This window comes from Rhamphochromis longiceps, linkage group LG23 (assembly GCF_057381845.1).
Source record: "Rhamphochromis longiceps isolate RC_006_pf linkage group LG23, R_longiceps_female_GT1.1, whole genome shotgun sequence".
Taxonomy (NCBI): Eukaryota; Metazoa; Chordata; class Actinopteri; order Cichliformes; family Cichlidae; genus Rhamphochromis; species Rhamphochromis longiceps.
In genome coordinates this window covers 19191899-19216321 of record NC_140578.1, presented here as the reverse complement: position 1 = coordinate 19216321, position 24423 = coordinate 19191899, and the positions used below count along the sequence as shown (strand labels likewise).

Sequence of the window (24423 nt, the reverse complement as noted above, 5' to 3'; positions counted from 1 at the left end):
GATACTCTGATATGGAGCTGTTCTGCTGCTGATGACCTGAAACAGAGGATGGAGGGAAATGTGGAAAAGATGAAGATGAACTGAGAATCTAAAACATACAAAAAACACACGGAGAAGTTAAATTCAGAAACTTTGATGAAGTCAGGAAGAGATGATACTAGCACGCTGTTCCAGTCACTTTCTAAAATACTCATGTGAATATCCAACAAGAATCACTTCAGAATTTCATCAAATTATTTTTGCAAGTCTTTCTTAGAAAAGCAAACTTTACAATTTTTTAAATAAGAAAAAACTTCTGCTTACATGACACAACATGGAACGTGCTAATAAAATGAATGTCCTTTTTTCTGATGCCACAGAAGTAAAGCCTGCAGTCCTCTGCTGTCAAGCTTTTAATCACGAGTTTGTTTCCCAGGATTGAAAATTTGGTTTCAAAACCAGGAGAGTATAAAGGACGGCCATTTGAAGAATGACTGCGTCCAATATATCCTTTGAATTGGGTGTAGATCTCCATGTACCAGTATATGTCTGGGGACTGATTGGAGCAGGTTAGAGTGACATTGGTCCCCAGCTCTCCTCTGACCTCGGTCACGTTCTCAGCCTCTGCACAGAGCAGAAGCACCAGCAGGATCATCCACAGGAGAACCATGATCAGCTTCAGCATCCACAACAAGACGGAGTCGTCTGAAAGCAGCTCAGCTCTCATGGACTCTGACGTCCTCTACACTTCCTGCCCCAAATGCTGACTTCAGCCTATATGACACCTGATAAAATACCACAAACATCAAGTACCTCACAGGAAGTCCAACTTGTGCACCTTCACTTTGAACATTGCTGGATGGGTTAATATGAGAGACTTCCTGCTGCTTTCTGATTAATTTATGTTTTTAATTAATACAGAGCAAAGTATGCAATGTATAAAATAAATCTGTTTTTGCAAAGAATTACTTTTATTGGAATTTTATTAAATATCTCAGCAGTGACCCCTACAGGCAGGAGAAGGCAGTGTATGAGTGTATGGATAGAGCATATAGTTTTCCCATATGATGGAACAAATATATAAACTGTGATAGTAGATAATAATATTTATTTATATTTAGTACAGGAATTACACGTTTTTCAATCAGAATCAGAATCAGAATACTTTATTGATCCCTGGGGGAAATTATTTTTTGTTACAGTGCTCCATTTTAAACCAACATTAAGACAAGACAGACAATACGCTAACTAAGAATAGTACAATATATACATATATATACATACATACATACATAAGTCACTTATAAATAAATAGTTGGAAAAGAAACATGTGTAGTTGTAGCAGCAAACAGTGTGTTAAGTGGATGCGTTGTACAGGGAGATGGCCACAGGCAGGAATGATTTCCTGTGTCGTTCAGTGGTGCTTTTCGGTAATCTCAGTCTCTCACTGAACGAGCTCCTGTGACTGACCAACATGTCATGGAGTGGGTGGGAGGTGTTATCCAACATTGTCTTTATCTTGGACAGCATCCGCCTCTCCGACACCACCTTGAGGGAGTCCAGCTCCATCCCCACAACATTGCTGGCCTTACGGATCAGTTTATTAAGTCTGTTGGCATCTGCGACCCTCAGCCTGCTCCCCCAGCATGCAACAGCATAGAGGATCGCACTGGCCACCACAGACTCATAGAAAATCCTCAGCATTTTCTGGCAGATGTTGAAGGACCTCAGTCGCCTCAAAAAATAGAGACGACTCTGGCCCTTCCTGTAAAGTGCTGTGGTGTTTTTAGCCCAGTCCAGTTTATTGTCAATGTGTACTCCAAGGTATTTATAGTCCTCCACAATGTCAACACTGACCCCCTGGATTTAAACAGGGGTCAAGTGTTTCCTGGTCTTCCTGAAGTCCACGATCAGTTCCTTGGTCTTTGCCACGTTGAGCTGCAGATGATTCTGCTCACACCACGTGACAAAGGAGTCGACCACAGCCCGGTACTCTGTCTCGTCATCCCTGCTGATGCATCCAACCACCGCAGAGTCATCAGAAAACTTCTGAAGATGGCAGGTCTCTGTGCAGTGGCTGAAGTCTGTGGTGTAGAGGGTGAAGAGGAAGGGGGAGAGGACAGTCCCCTGTGGTGCCCCTGTGTTGCTGATCACCTTGTCAGACACACACTGTGGGAGACGTACATATTGTGGTCTTCCTGTCAGGTAATCAACAATCCAGGACACCAGAGAAGCATCCACCTGCATCGCTGCTAACTTATCACCCAGGAGGGTCGGCCTGATGGTGTTGAAAGCACTGGAAAAGTCAAAAAACATGACCCTCACAGTGCTCGCCGGCTGGTCCAGATGGGTGTAGACACAATTGAGCAGGTAGATGATGGCGTCCTCTGTTCCGAGACGAGGCTGATAAGCGAACTGAAGGGGATCCAGATGTGGTCTTACTATGGGTCGCAGCTGGTCCAGGATGAGCCTTTCCAGGGTCTTCATGATGTGGGAGGTCAGTGCCACGGGCCTGTAATCCTGGGGGCCACTGGGACGAGGCGTCTTTGGTACAGGGACGAGGCATGATGTCTTCCACATCACCGGGACCCTCTGCAGACTCAGACTCAGCATAAACAGTTTATGAAAGACTCCACACAGCTGGGGGGCACAGGCCAAGTGTTGTGATTTCCACAGCGTGTTTGAAAGACAATCTCTTTTTGTTTTTGCATTAATTTCAGAAGCATGAATCCATGATACCTCCCAGTTCAATACTGGGCATGTGCAGAGGTTTTCTTCTTCTTCTGTTTGGTTAAATGGCCGTTTACTCCCCAGTGTATGAGGATATCGCCACCTACTGACCGAGCGAATGAGCCCTATTGTAAACTGAATTAGTGTCATTACAAATATGTGTTAAATTTGATTTAGTGATAGTCGAGTGTGTTTATGCTTGTCTGTGTGGAGAGGACTGTTGGAATAGTGATGATGATGTCCGCCATCACTGTCATTTGCCAGTAAACACTTAATCTGGTTGATTATGATAAACATGTGTTGTAGTTCTCCAGAGGCCTGGTAATGAACTAATCATTTGATTCAGGTGTGTTGACCCAGGGTGAGATCTAAAACCTGGGGCCCGTTCTTCGTACCTCGCTAAGTAAGTTAGCCGGATTTGATTGTTGACGATTTCGCGTGATCTTGGATCGTTCGGTTCCCCGAAGCTCATCCGGGACTTGCTGTCATAGCAACAGAGCCGTAAGCGTAAACCTGCTCGGGAGCAGGTTTACTTTATGTAAACAGGATTAGATCGCGGCCACTCAGGTATTTCCGCTTCATTTATACGAAAGCAACAGCGATATTTTACCACTGTTTCACCATAAATAAATAACATCAATGTAACTAAAGATAATGCAGCACTTGATCCTTTTATTGATTTCACACAGATACATACAGGTCATTTCCTAAAAAAGGGAAATGTACTATTAACATTCTATTACATGTATGTGATTATTACAGATGTAATTCATATTTCAGAGTAGCAATTGTAAATTACTTCGTGTAATCAAGATGAGAGACCACAGCTAGAAAAGCGAAGGTGGATTTGGGAAGCCTGTCGCAGCCATGTCCTGTCTGTATACGCGAGCCACCCATTGCGGAAGGTGCAAGATTGATAAGGAGAGTTTTCAGAATTCAGCGTATATTGCGGGATAGACAGGATCCTTTAGCTCAGCGCGACAGTGTGCTCATTGAGAGATATCGATATTCCCGTGAGGGTATTATTCACTTAACCAACTTGTTGACGAGGGGGTGCAGGACCACCACCTGTCTTTTTTTGCTCTGCCCTTTTCTTGGTTGCTGTTATAAACAAACAAACAGATTATTTCAGGGTCTCTGTCCAAGAGACGAAAAGCAATATAAGTGATCAATATTACCATTCTGTAGAATATTCTTATATTTCACTTTTACTTGTTCCCATGTTCTAGTGGGTCCTGTTGTGGCTCTAATGTGAAAGGGGATATAATATAACATATTATAATATAATGTAATATAATATTGGATAATATAGTGTGATATGATAAATCTACCCTACCACCTACTGGTGTTGGCCAGAGGGGCCGATGGCGCGATATGGCAGCCTGGCTTCTGTCAGTCTGCCCCAGGGCAGCTGTGGCTACAACCGTAGCTGCCTCCACCAGTGTGTGAATGTGAGAGTGACTGAATAGTGGCATTGTCATGCGCTTTGGGTGCCTTGAAAAGCGCTATATAAATCCAATCCATTATTATTATTATTATTATTATTAAATTACTTACGAGTTTAATTTGTCAGCAACTTTCTGCCAGCCCTCTCTCCTTGCTTTTGCAGCCTTTGCAGTGTTCCCTTGCGTTTTAATTAAACTCTGAAACTCCTGAAATCCCTCACTCAAGAGTTCTTGCTCTGCTGCCGAAAAATACCGAGCGCGCTCCTTCGACATTTTCGCCATTGTCAGGGACCAAGCAGTAAAGCATAAAGGACACAGGTGGTTTTAATTCAAAAAACGGGTTTTATTGACCCAAAAAATATGAAAATATATTTAACAAAGCCAAAACTTAAACAGGCAGACCAATAAAAGAGGTCAACTCAATAGACTAAACTCAAGATAATAATTAACAAAACCTCAAACAAACATATGGTAAACTGACCTGCTGAAATGACACACAGGGGGACTTAAATACTGGTTTAGCTAAACCAAATGACACACACGGGGGAAAACAAGATGGCTGCCATATAACCAACTAATACAAAACATTTAAACAAACATGAAACACCCCCCAGGCAATGAAGCATGTGGTGCAATCCAATTAGGCTGTCAGCAGTACTTCAGGTCTCCCAGCCCTTTGCCACACCTTAGTGATGGCCAAATGAAGCTTTCCGAAGCACTGAAGCTTGTATTGAAAAACGGTTCATTACTCGAAGCTTTTCAACACAGTCCTCTCCGGTGACATCTGGTGGTGAAAATTTTGAAGAGCAGCTTGAATCTGCAAAATAAAACGGACTGCTCAATTATCACTGCTCACTCAAGAGTGGAGTTCTCTCTGATATTGGGCCACCGTTCCGTTGCTTTGAACATGTAATTGGTTTTGTTTTCTCGATTGGGGGGCTGAAAAAAATGTAATGCGTATCTGCGTAATACATTTTGATCAATAAACTTTCCCTATTTAAACATGCACTATGGTGTGGCCTTTCTTTGCTCATAACTCCTTGATGTTGGTAAATACAATAAGTGAGCAATATATACAATATACATATGAGAATGCACAGCACATTATGGAGTATGCCCCTGCTGTGAAGTCCTGCCTCCATCTACTTGTCGTTTAATCACTGGACAGCTGGACAGGTTCATACAAAATATTAGATGAGGCCAATTGTCCTATACATATTTTTGACCTAGGGGTGGGATTGATTGTGAACTGGAAAGGGAAAATGCTTAGGGAGCTGAGTACGGCTGCATCGTCACTGATTTGTAGAATCATTTTTGATTCGATACAGGATCCGATTCAATTTGATTGGAATCTGGAAAGTTTTGCCTCAGTCAGAAATATTACAATTCTGATCATTTAACAGTATATATCCATAATTTCGTATCTATTAAAAGAAAGCTGACACATGTGAGACTTAATTAGAGATGTAAACAGAGAGTTATGAAACCTGCAGCTGCAGAAGCCAGCGAAGAAAAAAGAGGCAAACAGCGCGGACCCGACGACACATCAAAATCTGACTCTGACGCGTCGGGTCCGCGCTCTGTGTTCACGTTTGTATGCAGAATCCGTAAACCTGCTCCCAGTTACTGTTTTAGCTGTATGGTGTTTGACGACATGTTGTGAGGTTTAACCTGAGATGCTGGCGTTTCAGGCATAATAACGTTAATTTACAAATCGACACGGGATTTTAATGAATCAATATCACTTTATTCAATTTAGCATGGATTGTAATCAGAAAGGCGATAATCAAAACCCACCCCTAATCAAGAACTTGCAAAGTAAAAACATGATCTATGTAAGGTAGCCCTTTTGTTATTTACATTTAAAAAGAGGATTAGTGTTACTGTGCGCTGGCTGAGTCTGTTTCTTTTCTTAGAAATAGTTTCTCCTGCCCTGGAGAAAATCCACTTGCATGGAACAGAAGAGGCTGTGGAGTGCAGGAACTACACTGCAAGCTGGTAGATATGCAGGTATTCCTGGGTCGTGCAGACTATCACCTAAAAACAATAAACAAAATGATTTTCTAAACTGTAGCAATGTAATGTACGTATAGTGTCAAATACATTGTTGTAGTCTTCATTAGCTTTAATTCACATGGAAGTGTTCCTAAAGTCATATGCTGTAATGATATTTACATTATGAAAACATGATTTTGGACATTTCAAGTTTTTCACTTCGGCAGATAAAATGAATTGAGCAAAATCAACTCAAAATATTCCCACACGCCAGAACATCCTCTCTTCCTCGCTGGCTCCATATCTGTCAGTGGAATGATCACCTCTTCGCTCTCTGTCACCATCAACACACTCCACGAATCCCGTGGATGATTCACTTCCTTATATCCGTTTGAATCAGGTACCGAAGCAGTTACGTGCGTAATGAAGCTTCGGACGTCACTGGTCACGTGACTTTTGCCAAACGAAGCAAGCCTCGACACAGTGCTTCTGAACCAGTGTGTTGTTTTTTTCGACACACGCTCCGGAGCGTCAGCTTCAAGCGGGCCATCACTACCACACCTTTTGCCAGACAGGAGGAGACACCAACCCCCAGGTAACTCAAACAAAGAAAGATGTATTAATATAACATAAAACAGAACTTTGACCTTGCAAGGTTAATATGTGTGCACGCCATATAAACATTGGAAGGTGTGATGGAAAAATGAATACATTTAATAAAGAAACGATATTGAACAATAAATAGAATATTTTAAAGTAGTGACTGTAAATTAAACTAAAGTGAATCAACGGGTGATGAGGTGTGGAGCTTACCATGTGTGGCATGCCATCACACCGACCAATCAAAGGGTTGCCGATCAATGTTTCTACTATCGATGCGTAGCCCCTGTTAAGCCACCCAGTGATCTCACATTACTTCATCCAGCTATACTAATCGTCAACAACAGGTGTGTTCGGGGAACCGGAATAGCGAGCTCAGAGTTAGCGCGATGATTTGATCTTGGATGTGTCATTTGATCTTGGATGTAGTAAGTGAGGTACGAAGAACGGGCCCCTGCTCTAATGTATTTAGTAAACAATATTACACAGCTGTATTATAATTTGAATTAATAAACATCAGAGTCAAAGATGATCATCATGTTTATATTTATTGTTAATTTAGGACTTTTTTGTGTTAGTGAAGGTTGTGTAAAAGCGTGCTATAGAAATAAACGTTGACTTGTCTTCATCTTTGGTCTCCAAACAGTTACTGCAGAGAAAACTCAAACAAGAAGCCGCGCTGAACTCGAGCTTCTGTTTCACAGTGAAACAAATCAAAGAAGACAAGTTAATGAAAAAGTAACAGCAGTCACACAAGAACAAAAAGGATCTGAATCCCAAACTTGAGCTTTGAGTTTCCCAGTCAAACCTAGCTTTGAAGGACATGTTAAAAGCACTTTTACTTATGTACTTTTTGTAAAAAGATAACATACACAAAATATTAACTCATAGGGCAGTCTGTGGAGTTCAACTCCACTTTGTTGTATAGGTTAGTTTAGTCTGTACAACACAACAGTAAGCATTTATGTTTACAGAAAGGTTTAAATAAACTTGACGTTATAAAGGTGAGTCAGCTTTGATGTACTGATGGGACTTACACCCTGAAGTTTGAATTCTTGGACTTTGAAAGGTTATTTTGCATTATGTTTGGGTTTTAGTTTTATTGGTAACTTGTTTTCTCATGTCCTTCCTTATTACCTTGTTTATTTAGTTCCTAAGTTCAGTGCCTGTTAATTTCCATCAGTATTTTGTTCATGGTTTATTAAGGGTTCTTGCTTATATTGTTTTCCTTCCCTGTTGTGTGTCACGATTGGTTGCAGGGACTCAAATGCAGAGCAGGTTGTCAGTTCCAAACACAGAGTTTATTTACAACACCAAGTGCAGAATATATACAGTGGGGGGGAAATCGGGGGTTCCAAGGGTCCAAGACAAGGTCCATGGAAAAACTCTCTTGCACTTGTTCTCTTCTCCTAACTCCAACACACACATGTCCACACAGCGAGAAGGTCACAGGAGGAAAACTATCACACAGGAAAGACAGGTTACACAAAATCACAAGTCTCGCAGAAGAGCTGAGAGGATCACTAACATGTCTCACACAACCATCCAGCGACGAGAAGGTCTGCATCCCGTCCTTAAATGGTAGGCACATAATGGCACATAACAGCGAACAGGTGTGTGGGCCAAGAGCGAGAGCCCGCAGTGAGCTCCGCCCAGGCAGAGCGGCGAAGGAGAGAGAGAGAGCAACACAAAACACATGTAGCCTTGTGGGGCCGGCTGGGCAGACAGGGGGACCATGACAGTGTGTTTGTTTTTCTGTGTGACGTTTGAGTGTCTTAGCGTTTGTCTCTTTGATTAGTAACTTCCTGCTTAACTTTGGGAGTGAGTTTTCTCCTGTGTGTGCATGACTCATTTGATTTGTACAAACATTGATCAGTGCTTAATGTGTTTGAGTTGTGCAGCAGCAGCTGTTGGCTCTACTAATGTTAAATGAATAAATAACCACATATGACAGCAGTAATGAGGAAGGCTGAGCAGTACATGATGAGGAGCTGATGCTCTGATGTGGAGCTGCTCTGCTGGTGTAGATCTCCATGTACCAGTATATGTCTGGTGTCTGATATGAGCAGGTTAGAGTGACCTCTGACCCCAGCCCTGCTCTGACCTGGGTCACCTTCTCGGCCTCTGCACAGAGCAGAACCACCAACAGGATCATCCACAGGAGAGCCATGATCAGCTTCAGCAACCACAACAAGACGGAGTTGTCTGAAAGCAGCTCAGCTCTGATGGACTCTGACGTCCTCTACACTTCCTGTCGCAAATGCTGACTTCAGCCGATATGACACCTGATAAAATACCACAAGTACCTCACAGGAAGTCCAACTTGTGGACCTTCACTGTGAACGCTGCTGGATGGGTTAATATGAGAGACTTTCTGTTGCTTTGTGATGAATTTTAATTATGGCACTGCCCGTACGGGACAATGTGTTGAATTTAACACTAACAAAGTCAATGTAGGTGTTATTAATTTTGAGCATTAATGGAACACAACTGGACGGTGGCAGCTTGTCCACTGAGACACAGAAAGAGGAACAAGTTGGAGAGAAAAATATTTTTAATGAAGTCAGTTCAGTAGTCTTTGTCAAATATCAGAGTGATGTACGAAATAAACATCTGTTTGGAAAGAATGACTTATTTTTATTGGAATCCTATTAAAATGTCTCAGCAGTGACCCCTACAGGCAAGTGTAGCTATAGAACGTGTTCTTCCTGTAGGTTGAAACAAATATATACAGTGTGATTGTAAATTAATTTACTCATTTATTTCAGGTATGTTGTCATTTGTACAGTTTGTTTGAAAGAAGACTTGTTTTTGGTTCTACATCTGTTTGATGGGGTGATTTTAATTCTGGAAGCATGAAGCTCTTTCCAATAACACCAAAGTCAAAACCTCCCAGTTAATAAATAATAGATGAATATTTAAATGACACAAAAGCGTTTTTACATGTCACAGAAGCTGTGTAATTTTACAATCCATCCACTCAAAAAAGGGTTCAATCAATTTCATTGATTTTCTTTAATTTAATCATATTTATCTAAATTGAATCCAGTTGCCTAAGTAACCATGTACAGTGGGATGCAAAAGTTTGGGCAACCTTGTTAATAGTCATTGTTTTCCTGTATTAATCATTGGTTGTTACAATAGAAAATGTCAGTTAAATATATCATATAGGACAGCGGTCCCCAACCTTTTTTGAAAACCATACATTTCACACCTGAGCCTCAACTCTCCCGGCCCGGTACCAAACGACTCATGGACCGGGACCGGTCCGAGGCCCGGGGGTTGGGGACCGCTGATATAGGAGACACACACAGTGATCTTTGAGAAGTGAAATGAAGTTTATTGGATTTACAGAAAGTGTGCAATAATTGTTTAAACAAAATCAGGCAGGTGCATAAATTTGGGCACTGTTGTCATTTTATTGATTTAAAAACCTTTAGAACTAATTATTGGAACTCAAATTGGCTTGGTAAGCTCAGTGACCCCTGACCTACATACACAGGTGAATCCAATAATGAGAAAGAGTATTTAAGGGGGTCAATTGTAAGTTTCCCTCCTCTTTTAATTTTCTCTGAAGTGTAGCTTCAGAGTATCGTAGTTAGTAGAGTAGTTCAATATGATATATTTAACTGAAACTTTTTATTGTAGCAACCAACAATATATACAGGAAAACAATGACTATTACCAAGGTTGCATCCCACTGTAAAGCATTTCCTCATATGTCACATGTCAATCTATTCTTTATTTCACTCTCATCTGTAATAATTTCACTCGCTAACTTTCAAATTAGACACCAGTTATTTTTGCTCATTCTTACTTGAACTGGTGGAAAGTTATTCATCACCTATTGCCACTGGCTGATGCATCACTTCCTGTGTGGACGCGGGAGAGATCGGCTACACAGACATCTTGAATCAGGATGTCTGATTGTGTGGTAGGCTGCTGGACAATGTGGGTAAAAGCAGATGAACAGTCAAAGCTGAATGATTCATGTATTCCAGTAATTCTTTTAAAAAAGTCTGAAATGCTAATTTAACTGAGTTTCCAGGGAGTAACAGAAAAGGAGGCCACTGGGCTTTAGAGCCGCCTCAGTGTGAGTAGTTGTTTCTCAGGAAAGTGTATAATTAACTCAGGAAATCACTTCCTTTTTCACGCTTTGTTTTTACACTTTTAGACAAGCGTTGGACAAAAGAAGTATTTGTGCTAACAGAATTGTTAGCTAACTTACAGCTACATAATATTATACTGCTTTAAAAACTACAAATGCTACTTCAATTACCCACAATCCTGTTTATTAGAGTTGCTTTTAGTACAACCGCAAAAATAGTCTTTAATGTATGTATTGCTAAGCAGTTTACATGCAATTCTATACGTACTACTACAAATACAATATGCTGTTGACATTACTGTTGACATTATATATGTTTGTACTTCAGTCACTATAGTTAGTCATGTGATACTGTTATAAATAGTGCTACCACATCCACTTAGTGCCTTGTGGATGCAGCCCTTAAAGTTTCAGACATGCTTTCAATTTTTAGCTTAAAGGGTTTCAGACTCTCTTAAGCTGCACTTCACATGTTCAAAGGGTTCCAGCTGACACTTGAAGCACATCACATTTTTATATGAAGTTTTACATCATAAGTACGCAGCTGTTTTCTTACAATCCTGATAATACACAAAATGTCAATTTATGTCCTGCAGTAGACAAAAATGCATGAAAATGTATTTTGGGGGTTAAATGTGAAACAATTCAAATTGTCCACAAAAGCAACATCTTTCAGCTTACGGGTAAAGAAGTCTTTCAGTGAGCTTTTGCCCATTGGGACTGGATCACCTTGTTCTGAAATAAAACACAAGCAATGAGTACGGAGAAGAAGCAGTACAGTGGTGGAACTTTAAACAGTGGTAGTGTTGGTGCTGTAGTATTAGCAGTAGTTGGTGCTGTAGTATTAGCAGTAGCAAACATAGAACAGTTATCAGAGATTAGGGCGGATGTGGCTCAGCTTATAAAATACGTCATTAAACTGCCCACATATCAGAGAGTACACATTTCACTCAGGGTGTACATGTAACAATTACTAAGTGAGACAAAAAAAAATGCTGTATGAATATGTTTGAATGGAGAAACCCAGTGGTCTCAACTGTTAGCGTGTCCTTCAAATGTTGATTTGTCCCATTTTGAAACCTTGAAGTGATTATTTTCACTCTTGTCTCTGTTTTTGTTTGTTTGTTTTTAATGGAGCTAGAAGTGACCACTGTAAACTCATCAGGAAAATGTTAACTGAGCTCAGAGATCAAGTGAGGAATAATTTCATAGGTCGAAAACAGGTTAATTTTCTCATAGAGATTTCTATAAAATCATATTTTTAACCAGAGGTGTTAAAAGCAAAAGGATCAATGTTATAAAATTTCTTTTGCATCTTTATTACACAATTTACTTTTAGATTTAACTATTACTACTACACTAACTATTACTATCAGGTCTTCTACAGTACTAGTTTTTGAACATTAGCGGTCACAGTATCAGTTTTATCGATGAGAGCAGTGGTTTGTTTACCTGCGCAGCCCTCAGTGTGTCTGTGTTCTCATAGATGTGAAGTGAAACATTATTCTTCTGGATCCTTCTGGATTTTCTCTTCAAACACAACACTGTAAAAACAGCACCTGCAACAGACCACTGAGTCACGTCACCATCAAACTCACAATTACACAAGATGTGTGGACTGGTCTGATAAATGTTTCTCAGTCCCTTTACTTTAGTGTGATTATGTTCATTAGAAAAATGACCAGGCTTCAGATAAACACTTATAGATTTGGTAGAGAGTCTGTTCAAGTGTCTTATCTATGATGGCTCACTTACCCAGTATTACAAAGACAACAACAGTAACAGAGACACAGATGATGATGAGCTGACTGAGTCTGCAGTCGATTTGGGGGTCGGTGATGTTTAGGGTGACATCTGACAAAAAAAGAGGAAAGATGAGCTGAGAAACTGTTAGATTCACAAGTCATGACCTTTCTTTGCGTTTTCACTAGAGTAAAGCTCACACTTTAAAACTGTTTTTGAACTTTATTATTATTTAGAAGTGATCAACTATAAGCGTCAATAGCTAGCAAACAGTTTTGTAAAGCAGTGGATATGTACGCGTTATGTTTGTTTTTCTTGCTCATCAGGTTCAGATGATTGAGAGGTCTCATTGTCATTCTCACAGTGCACTGGAAGTTTTCATTTTTAAGTGTGCATGGTGAAGTGTTTTATTTTTAATTACCATCTTTTTTAAAGTTAAACAGGTTTTTAGTTTTTTTGTAACCAGATGTAACCAGATAAAGTGCAAATGAAACTAACCAGTGAGATTCAAAGACACAGCATCCAAACACGAGACAACTTCTTGGTTGGTAAACTTGTTACGTTATTTATTATCTCCTGTCCTAAAGTGGACTCAATCACCACCAACAACACCAAGGACACCTTGAGAGAATTTACTTTTTGTTTTTTAAAAGAGAGAAAATAGCTATGTGTACACATCGCATGCTAGACGCTTCCTTGAATTTGTGGTGAAAGTGAGTGTCACCAAATCAAGTGTTAGATATGTTCAGATCAACTACTTTGACCTTTAAAGTGGAAAGCTTAGAAAAGACAAAAAAAGTAGTAGATGTGATAAACTGTGTGTGGCGTGGGTGTGGTCCTTGGCCAGCTGCAGAGGAGGAGTGACGCAGTGAGCTCCCGGGGCGGCGCAGGGGCGGGGTGAACAGGTGTGCTGGGATCTGACAGTGATTGTGTCTCTTTATATGTTGGCAGTGACAGACGGAGACGGAGGTGACAGCAGAGAAAGAGAGCGCGGGAGCATATGTGTCCACGTACAACCCCGAGTTTAATAAAAAGTTCTGCATTGTCAAAGTCGCTCCGGCTGGTATTTCTTGGGTCCACCGTTACACTGGTGCCGAAACCCTGGCGTGATGTCCGGTCCCCTGCCGGCTCCCCCTGCTCCCCCGGCGGCGCCGCCGCCCGCCCCGCCACCCGCCCAGCCGCTGCAGATCTTGGGCCAGATGATGGTGGACATGGCGGCGATGGCGGCTCGTCAGGCGGCCACGCAGGACCAACAGTTGGCGTTGCTTCGCCTGCAATCGGAGCAGCAGACCGCGGCTCTGGGGCAGCTGCTGGGGAATGCGGCCGCGCCGGCTCCCGCCCCTCCGCTGTCGGTGACGTTGCACCGGATGCGGGATGGGGAGGACCCGCTGGTTTTCATCGAGGCTTTCCAGGCCACGGCGGTGGCCTGTCGGTGGCCGGAGGAGGAGTGGGCCGCCCGGCTGCTGCCGCTTCTGTCGGGTGAGGCCCAGACGGCGGCGCTAAGCCTGCCCCCCGGCTCGCGGGGGGTGTTCGAGGACGTGTGCCGGGCGGTGCTGGATCGTTTGGGGCTCTCCCCAGAGGATTACCGCCGTCAGTTCCGGGCCAGCAGGATGTCGGGGGGGGAGCGGCCGTTTGCCTGGGCTCGGCAGCTGGAGGATGCGGCAGCGAGGTGGCTGCGACCGGGCCCCTCGGCTGGGGAGACGCGGATGCTGAACATGGTCGTCCTCGAGCAGTTCGTGGGAGGCCTGCCCGAGGCGACGGCTCGTTGGGTTCGCTGCCACCGCCCGGCGGATTTGACGGCGGCGGTGACGCTGGCAGAGGACCATCTGGCGGCCGACCCGGTACCGGGCCGTGAGGAGCCGCGGCGGGGCGCCCGTGTTCCGCCGCCCAGGCCACCGGCGGCGGCGTCGCAGAGGAGAGGCGGCGGCCCTGCAGGAACGGAGCAGGCAGCAGGGTGGAGCCCCAGGAACCCGTTCCGGCCGCTGCTTCCCGCCGGAACCCCGGCGGCCGCCGAGGTTTCCCCGGAGCCACGGGGAGCCGCACAGACGCCGGGGCCGGACTGTTGGAAGTGTGGGCGGCCGGGGCACCTGCGCCGAGACTGTCCGCTCATGGAGGTGGGGCAGGTGTTCCGCGTTGCCGGCGCTCCAGCGCCCGCCCCCGGTCCAGGAGTGACGTACCGCGTGCCGGTAAGGTGTCAAGGGGGTATTCGCCATGCTTTGGTGGACACGGGCTGCACGCAGACTCTGGTCCACCAAAGTTTGGTTCGCCCCGGGGCATTGTTGGAGGCTGACTGGGTGGAGGTTAAATGTGTGCACGGGGATATTCACAAGTACCCAGTAGTGTCACTGTTGCTGAAATTCGGGGGCAAAACGCATAGAGTGAAGGCGGCGGTTAGCCCGCGCCTGTCGCATCCCCTTATTTTGGGTACGAATTGGCCGGGGTTCCACAGCTTACTGGGGCAGTACGCGGGGATGCGATCGCGGTCTGTAAATTCGTGTGACGTTTGCGCGGCGCTCGGCGGTGACGCGGGGTCGACCGACGCTGACTCTGGGGGGGAGGAGGAGGCGGGGTCTTCCACGGAAGCCCCGCCGCCTCCCGTTGTGTACCCCACGGAAGATTTTCCACTAGAGCAGTCTCGGGACGACACCCTACGCTCAGCCTATGACCAAGTGATGGATATTGATGGTCGCTCGGTGCGCCCCGACGCTGCGCGAACGTACCCTCATTTCCAATTGCGGAACGATCGGCTTTATAGAGTGAGCCGTGACACTCACACTAATGAAATCCGCACACAGTTATTGGTGCCGCAAAGCCGCCGGGAAATGGTTTTCCAGGCGGCTCATTCGAACCCCATGGCAGGGCACTTGGGTGGCGAGAAAACTCTGGAGCGCATAATGGCCCGATTCTATTGGCCGGGCATTTGGGCCGACGTGCGCCGCTGGTGTGCGTCGTGCCCCGAATGCCAGCTGGTTAACCAGCCGGCCGTGCCAAAGGCGCCGTTGCGCCCATTACCGCTGATGGAGATCCCGTTTGAGCGTATTGGCATGGATCTCATCGGGCCATTGCACCGGAGTGCACGCGGCTATCGCTTTGTGCTGGTCCTGGTGGACTACGCAACGCGGTACCCGGAAGCAGTGCCGCTACGCACCATTTCAGCGAAGAGCGTGGCGCAGGCACTGTTTCAGGTCATCTCCCGAGTCGGTATTCCGAAAGAAATACTGACTGACCAGGGCACGTCGTTCATGTCGCGCACATTGCGGGAACTGTACGAATTACTGGGTATTAAATCTATTCGGACCAGCGTCTACCACCCTCAGACTGATGGGTTGGTGGAGAGGCTGAATAAGACTTTAAAATCCATGATTCGTAAGTTCATTCGCGAGGATGAACGCAATTGGGATCGCTGGTTAGACCCTCTGTTGTTTGCAGTGCGGGAGGTGCCCCAGGCCTCCACGGGATTTTCTCCCTTCGAGCTGTTATACGGCAGGAAGCCGCGGGGGGTGCTCGACCTGATTAAGGAAAACTGGGAGGAAGGTCCGAGCCCTGCGAAAAGTGAAATTCAGTACGTGCTGGACCTGCGAGCAAAGCTGCACACACTGGGGAGGCTCTCACGGGAGAATTTGCTCCAGGCCCAGCAGCGGCAGCGACGCCTGTATGACAGAGGGGCTAGACTCAGGCAATTTTCACCGGGAGATAAGGTGCTTGTGTTACTTCCTTCTTCCAGCTCTAAATTACTCGCCAAGTGGCAAGGACCCTTCGTGGTCACACAGCGAGTGGGGGACGTTGATTATGAAGTGGTACGGTCGGACAGGGGCGGGGCCACGCAGATTTACCACCTCAACCTCCTCAAAGCCTGGAGGGAGGCGGAGACCGCTTCTCTAGTGAGCTTGGTAAGAGGGAGAGATGAGTTGGGGCCGGAGGCGCCAAAGTCTAGCATCCCCGCCTCCCTCCATTGCAGTGACCATCTCACACAGGCCCAGAGGGCGGATGTTGCTGCATTGCAACAGCGCTTTGCCGACGTGTTCTCCCCCTTGCCCGGCCGTACTTCTCTCATAGAGCACCATTTTGAGACGCGGCCTGGCGTGACGGTGCGTTCACGGCCCTACAGGCTGCCGGAACATAGAAGGCAAATTGTTTTCCGGGAATTGAAGGAAATGCTGAGGCTGGGAGTAATAGAAGAATCACACAGTGCTTGGTGTAGCCCCATCGTCCTTGTAGTAAAGAAGGATGGGTCTATACGGTTCTGTGTCGATTATCGCAGAGTGAATGAGGTGTCACGTTTTGATGCTTATCCTATGCCCCGGGTCGACGAGCTCCTGGACCGGTTGGGCACCGCTCGCTTTTTTACGACTCTGGATTTAACCAAGGGCTACTGGCAGATTCCCTTGTCTACAGAGTCCCGGGAAAAGACGGCCTTCTCCACTCCGTATGGGTTGTACCAATTCGTGACGCTTCCGTTCGGCTTGTTCGGCGCCCCTGCCACTTTTCAGCGCCTCATGGACCGGGTGCTGCGGCCCCACGCTGCCTATGCTGCCGCCTACCTAGACGACGTCATCATTTACAGTGACACGTGGGCGGGGCATGTGCGGTGTGTGGCCGCGGTGCTGGAGTCCCTGAGGCAGGCGGGGCTCACGGCCAACCCGAAGAAGTGTGCGGTTGGACGGAGGGAGGTACAGTATTTGGGGTACCACTTGGGGAGCGGGCAGGTGCGACCTCAAGTGGAGAAGACGGCGGCGATTGCATCCTGCCCGCGTCCCAAGACGAAAAAAGAGGTGAGACGGTTTCTGGGGCTGGCCGGCTATTACCGGCGGTTCGTCCCAGGGTTCGCGGACCTGACCAGCCCCCTGACTGATCTCACCCGCAAGGGTGCCCCAGATCTGGTCCAGTGGACGGAGCGGTGCCAGGCGGCGTTTGTGCAGGTGAAACGGGCTCTCTGTGGAGAGCCGCTGCTGTTCACACCTAACTTCTCCCTCCCTTTTTGTCTGCAGACTGACGCCTCGAGCAGAGGGCTGGGGGCCGTTTTGTCCCAGCAGGTGGGGGGAGTTGACCGGCCGGTCGCGTACATCAGCCGGAAGCTCACGGACCGCGAGTCACGGTACAGCACCGTGGAGAAGGAGTGCCTGGCGATCCGGTGGGCGGTCGACTCCCTTCGCTACTACCTCCTGGGCCGCCCGTTCACCCTCTGCTCGGACCACGCCCCGCTGCAGTGGCTCCACCGCATGAAGGATGCCAACGCCCGGATCACTCGGTGGTATCTGGCCATGCAGCCCTTTAAGTTCAAGGTGATCCATAGGCCGGGTGCGCAGATGGTCGTGGCCGATTTCCTCTCTCGCTCGCGGGGGGGGGGGAGTAGGTTCGGCCGGATGGGCCCCGGCCTCAGTCGGGCGGTGGGGATGTGTGGCGTGGGTGTGGTCCTTGGCCAGCTGCAGAGGAGGAGTGACGCAGTGAGCTCCCGGGGCGGCGCAGGGGCGGGGTGAACAGGTGTGCTGGGATCTGACAGTGATTGTGTCTCTTTATATGTTGGCAGTGACAGACGGAGACGGAGGTGACAGCAGAGAAAGAGAGCGCGGGAGCATATGTGTCCACGTACAACCCCGAGTTTAATAAAAAGTTCTGCATTGTCAAAGTCGCTCCGGCTGGTATTTCTTGGGTCCACCGTTACACTGTGGATTCAGTAAATTTCCAGATGAGTGAATTCTGTTTAATTTTAGGACTTACTTTTTTTTTTTTTTAGAATAATTATGTGTGTTTATTTACAATATGTTCACTGACTGCAGCATCTACACTGTTGGATGTTGACACTTCAAAGCTATGTTGATGAGTACTTTCTCTCATCAACATAGAAGGTAAGCACAGTAAAATGGAAATGACTTTTCCATCAGTAACACACCATCAGCTACGTATGCATATGCACATGTGTGTATTACCATTGATGCACCCTTTCCACTTACATAATAAATGAATTGGACCCTGAACTGGTTCCAAATTTAACCCGCTGAGTGTAACAGACAGATGCAAAAGAGCTGCACATTAAAATGTTTAGAATATTTGTTTAATCGGCTCACTCAGCGCAGCTTCCTGCTGGCTTGTTCCCTCGAAGAGCTGATATAAAATGCTAAGCTGGTAAAAACGTGTTCCCTCACTTGTTTATCACCAACAACCATTCCCATTTGTGCTGCTCAGCGGTGTTCTGCAGGTTGGAGTTGAGAACAAATATTGATATTTAAAAATAACCATCCATCCATCCATCCATCCATCTTCAACCGCTTATCCGAGGCCGGGTCGTGGGGGCAGCAGCCTAAGCAAAGAGGCCCAGACCTCCCTCTCCCCAGCCACCTCCTCCAGCTTATCCGGGGGAATACCAAGGCGTTCCCAGGCCAGCCGAGAGATATAATCTCTCCAGCGTGTCCTGGGTCTTCCCCGGGGCCTCCTCCCGGTGGGACATGCCTGGAACACCTCACCCAGGAGGCGCCCAGGGGGCATCCTTGTCAGATGCCCGAACCACCTCAGCTGGCTCCTTTCGATGTGGAGCAGCAGCGGCTCTACTCTGAGCCCCTCCCGGATGGCCGAACTTCTCACCCTATCTCTAAGGGAGAGGCCAGCCACCCTTCGGAGGAAGCTCATTTCCGCCGCTTGTATCCGCGATCTCGTTCTTTCGGCCACTACCCACAGCTCGTGGCCATAGGTGAGGGTAGGGACGTAGATCGACCGGTAAATTGAGAGCTTCGCTTTTACACTCAGCTCCCTCTTCACCACGATGGACCGGTGCAGCGTCCGCATTACAGCAGCTGCAGCCCCAATCCGTCTGTCAATCTCCGGCTCCCTTCTTCCATCACTCGCGAACAAGACCCCGAGATACTTGAACTCCTCCACTTGGGGCAGGAACTCATCCCCGACCCGGTTTAAAAATAACCTAACCACATAATGCAGTATTTTCATACACACAACAAGACCTCACATTCAACAGAAATAGAGGAAAATATTTCAGAAAGTGGCAAACAGAATGTTAACTCTGAGATGTGCTGATACAAAATGTAATGTACTGCAAAGAAATCCAGACCTAAACACCAGCGAGACGCAAAGAAAGCTGTTCAAATAAAATTAAAATCAGTCAATTTTAAAAAAAAAAAAAAAAAGCCCATGATGCGAGAATGAAGCTACTTCACACTGTGTTACTCCATACAGGACGTAATGTAAAACAAAACAAAAACTTTGCCACTTACTTGACACTGTCAGGTTTTTCAAAGTATGCTTTACCACTAACGGATCATGGGGCCTGAACAATAAATAATAAAGTTAAATAAACTCTGGCACTTACCTGAGATGACGCGGAAAGTCTCCACAAACTGAATGCTGCCTCCTCTCTTGATGCCACAGAAGTAAAGCCTGCAGTCCTCTGCTGTCAAGCTTTTAATCACGAGTTTGTTTCCCAGGATTAAAAATTTGGTTTCAAAACCAGGAGAGTAGTAGGTAGAGTCTGCTGAGGAAAAACTGCGACCGATACCTGCTCTGAACTGACTGTAGATCTCCATGTACCAGTATGGGTCTGATGTCTGATTGGAGCAGGTTAGAGTGATATCGGTCCCCAGCTCTCCTCCGACCTCGGTCACGTTCTCGGCCTCTGCACAGAGCAGAACCACCAACAGGATCATCCACAGGAGAACCATGATCAGCTTCAGCATCCACAACAAGACGGAGTCGTCTGAAAGCAGCTCAGCTCTGATGGGACAGACAAAGAAGTGCTCTGTACTTCCTACTTTACATGGTGAGTTTGGCTGATGTCACATCTGAATTAAAAAAAAAAGAAGAAGAAAATAAAAACCACTGACACCTCAGAGGAAATGAAACCTTTTCAACCTTCAGTGAGCACTGTGCAGTTCAGGTTAACACTGCTTTTAAAGTTAATCTGACTCTAACACCTCTGTGCTGCTTCCTTCTGCTGCTCCCACTGACAGCAGTAAAACTACTTCATTTACTTGTACTTGAGCAAGAAAACATTAAAGCAAGCAAAGCAAATGAACCAATCATAAAACTATCTTAATGACTGAGTCAGCTGTTGTCTGCTGTAGCCTGCTTTTCCTGTGATCAAAGTCTCTGTCTTGCACTCCCTTCCTGTTTATAAATGTTAGTGTTCTTAACAGATTCAGATTCTGACCATTACCTTATAATGATGATGAAGAAGATCATTTCTTTGTGAAACTAGTATCTTTGAAAATACTCCATTACAACTAGCACATCTGCCTCATTTAAGGATTTAACACCTCATCATATCTGAGAGAGAAATATGTGTGATATGCATTTATGATAACTGAACATCCACTTGTGGTGTTTGGGCTTTGACTGCACCAGTGTCTACAGGCAGAGAGACAGACCTGCTTAAACGTGATGTGGTTATAGCAGTTATTCAGCATTCACAGGATTGGTGGTGTGATTCTCCACTCATAGGTTCCTACACAGCTGAGTTATGATGCATTCATTCAGTTGCACCTGAAAACTCTCCGACATGTATTTCTGTTCTTTATGACAATCACTGATGATACTGTGGGAATTTCAGTGAAAGTATTCAGATGAATTACACAATATTACTGTCATTCTTATGCATTATTATGATCTCAAATAGGAGCTGATAATGTGTGTTTGACTAAATCTCAAAAAAACTAAATATGCACTGATGTACAAAATTACACCAGGTGTTTTTTTTCTGAAACAGAAAGAAAAAGGTACTGAACTCACAGCTTTAACACAAACAACCGCAAAAGCAGCTATGTGCATCTTTCATCATTAACATCTCATAGGTTCATTTTTAGTTTTGTTAGCAGCTGTGATTTTAGCAATAGTAGCAGCTCTTACAACTGGAAACAAGAAGAAATACTCTAATAGCATCCATACTAATGTCACTGCTTCTACATGGTTTGCTTTGGTTTTGCTTTTGTTAAACCAATGATGCCACAGTGTCATAAGTGATGTATTATTGTTCATCTTGGTTGTAGTTACTTAATTTTAATACCTTTAATTTTATTTTGTGCCGATATGTTAAATATTTGAATTCTAGAGGTTTTATTTTCTTTGTATCATAACTGCGAATGCTGCAAATATCTGTAATGGAGTAGCTGTTGACTCTACTAATGATATTACACCCACCCACTATGAAAACAATGAGGGCGGTAATCAGGAAGGCTGGTCTTCTGCTGCTGCTGGTCTGAGTCAGTGCATGAAGTGATACCTGGAGACAGAACAACTGAGATAAGTTTAAGATGAACTGAAAATTTTAAATCATGAATAAAAGCAAGAAATTTCTGTCTCCAGCTGCCCTTTGACCTCGGTCACATCCTCTGCCTCTGCTCAGAGCAGAACCATCCACAGGTGAACAATGATCAGCTCCAGCAACAACAACAAGTCTGAGTCGTAGCTCAGCTCTGTGACTGACGGTGAAGTGTTCCACACTTCCTTCTTTACACGCTCGTTTTGGCTTTTTTTGATAAAACAGCAAACCACAAATACCAACTTTGTGAAAGCCATCTGCCTTTCCCTCTGCTGCCCTGCAGACACACTTACATAGGCTCATGGACTCCCTGCACGCACATTCACATCCAATCACTGTACTCTACAGACTTCTCCATTTATCTTTTTTTAATCTTTTCATTTATCTTTTTTTGTTTTACTTTATCACAGAGGGCACCACTGCAATTTTGTTATGTTATAGCAACATAATGACAATAAGTAAATCTTGTTTAGCAGAACTAACAGCAGGTCTAAAGTAGTGTGAAGTAAACTCTAAATAATCAAACACCAGAGCTGGTGGGCTTCAGCTGTTCAACAAAGATGATCTGATCAAGTGGCTCCATCTTGTGTCTCTAAGTTGCTTTTGCAGAAAAAACTCCTGAAACCTTAAATAAAAATGATAGTTGACACACAATTTGTAGTGTGGTAGTTTTCTTAATCAGCACTAAATTTGCTGTACCACTCGGACATTAGTCTGAGTCTATTTATAGAAAGATTTAAATCAAAATTTATGAAGTATTCGGTTCCACAGAAGGCCAAAAATGCACAAATGTAACCTGGAAACTGGAAGTCAGTTTTTAGTCCAAGGGAAGATGAACAGAAAATGATGCTCCTCATCCTTAAACACAGCACACAAGTACTCAGTACACTGTGACTATTATCAGTATTATTTTGGGGAGAAACGTTTCTCCCACTCTGAGAAAATGAGATTATTGCTCACTAAAATGACTTTATACATTGAAAATGGTTAACAGTAACTGGTGTCAGTGGTGTAGGCATCACTGACTTTTAGACCTTTAAAGTAAAAACTTTGTACTTACTGACTGAGTGAAAAGTGTCCACAAAGTGAAGTTTGCTGTTTGTCGTCATGCCATAGAGACAAAGCCTGCAGTTCTCTCCTGAAAGGTTTTCAGTGACAAGTTTCCCAAGATTAAAAAATTGGTTTCAAAATCAGGAGAGCAGTAAGAAGATCACACAAAAGACCACAGTTGATATGAGCTTTGAATTGACTGTAGATCTCCTCGAACATCCAGAATGAGATGGAGTCGTCTAAAAGCAGCTCAGTTCTGATATAACTGGCAGAGAAGCGCTGTTTTCTGTTTCCTGTGGTCATTTCATCTGATGTCACACTTGATAAAAAAGTCCTCCAAAATTACAAAGTGACTCACAGGAAGTCAAACTTGTGCAGCTCTAATTGGAGCTAAGATATTACTACTGTGCTAATACATAGCCTTTCAGCTGCTTTCTGCTGTTGGCTGATGAATTTAAGCTGTAATAAAATAACACAGTGAAGTGGTGTGACCATTTAACAAAAAAATGTCCACAAGGTTTACACCACCTCCCAAATCATTATGTAAATTATATTTAAGTGTCACAAAGATTAATATGTTTTCAATTAAACTCATGGATGGCATTGTGCCTCAGGGCTCTTTGGATCACTGAAATCAATCTCGGGCATCTATGATCATTATTTTGCCAGATGAGCCTATTTAAGGAAAAACTAATTAAGATGGATGTTCCACATCATTAAGCAGACCAGCATTTTCAAACAATAAGGGAAAGAAACCGGATCTCTCTGCTGCTGAAAAGCGTGAAACAGTTGAATACCTTGGATAAGAAATGAAAACCTTAAATATTTCACAAAAACTTAAGCGTGATCATTGTACCTTTAAGAGATTTGTTGCTGATTCACAGCACACGGGGTTCGTGCAGATAAAGGCTCCTGGACAAAGGTTTCTGTCAGACATACATCGGATTAAGACAGCAGCTGCTAATAGGCCATTAAGAAAGCAGCAAACAAATATTTGAAGCTGTTGGTGAGCCTGGAACCCCGTGAATGTCAAGATGTAGGATCCTCCAGAAACTTGCAGTTATGTGTAAGCCTTCTATTCAGCCACCCCTAACCAGTGCTCACAAGCAGAAACGGCTGCAGTGGACCCAGAACTACATCAAAACTAACTTTCAAACAGTCTTGTTCACTATTGAGTGCCGTGCAACCCTGGATGGTCCAGATGGATGGGTTAGGGTTGGTGGATAGTTGGTGGACAGCAACCATATTCCAAAAAGGCTGCGATGTCAGCAAGGAGGTGGTGGAGTCATGTTTTGAGTCAGAATCACGGGGGGACAGCTGGCCGGCCCCTTTAGGATCCCTGAAGGTGTAAAAATGATCTCTGCAAAGTATGTGGAGTTTCTGACTGATCACTTTCTTCCATGGTAGAAAGAGAAGAACCGTGCTTTCTGCAAGGAAATCATCTTCATACAAGACAATGCACCATCTCATGCTGCAAGAAACACCACTGCATCATTCACTGCTATCAGCAT

General features: G+C 44.9%; 2 protein-coding genes across 2 annotated transcripts; one reads left to right on the top strand and one right to left on the bottom strand.

The window, feature by feature from the left end:
* Positions 1 to 11553: 11553 nt before the first annotated feature.
* On the bottom strand, positions 11554 to 20370 carry LOC146641749 (uncharacterized). The gene is made up of 4 exons (XM_085397994.1): positions 19919 to 20370; positions 12613 to 12711; positions 12310 to 12416; positions 11554 to 11592 (listed from the first exon to the last, which is right to left on the bottom strand). The coding sequence occupies exons 1-4, from the start codon at positions 20280 to 20282 to the stop codon at positions 11554 to 11556; spliced, it is 609 nt and encodes a 202-aa protein (XP_085254120.1). The 5' UTR covers positions 20283 to 20370.
* On the top strand, positions 14197 to 18203 carry LOC146641750 (uncharacterized). The gene is made up of 2 exons (XM_085399468.1): positions 14197 to 14786; positions 18128 to 18203. The coding sequence occupies exons 1-2, from the start codon at positions 14211 to 14213 to the stop codon at positions 18128 to 18130; spliced, it is 579 nt and encodes a 192-aa protein (XP_085255594.1). The 5' UTR covers positions 14197 to 14210; the 3' UTR covers positions 18131 to 18203.
* Positions 20371 to 24423: the final 4053 nt, after the last annotated feature.

Coding starts and splice junctions, on each gene's coding strand:
- LOC146641750 (XM_085399468.1), top strand. CDS start 14,211: ATGTCGGGGGGGGAGCGGCCGTTTGCCTGGGCTCGGCAGCTGGAGGAT.
- LOC146641749 (XM_085397994.1), bottom strand. CDS start 20,282: ATGCTGAAGCTGATCATGGTTCTCCTGTGGATGATCCTGTTGGTGGTT. Junction 12,712..19,918: donor GACTTTCCGCGTCATCTCAG/GTAAGTGCCAGA, acceptor TTTTTTTGTCAG/ATGTCACCCTAAACATCACC. Junction 11,593..12,309: donor ACACACTGAGGGCTGCGCAG/GTAAACAAACCA, acceptor GTTTTATTTCAG/AACAAGGTGATCCAGTCCCA.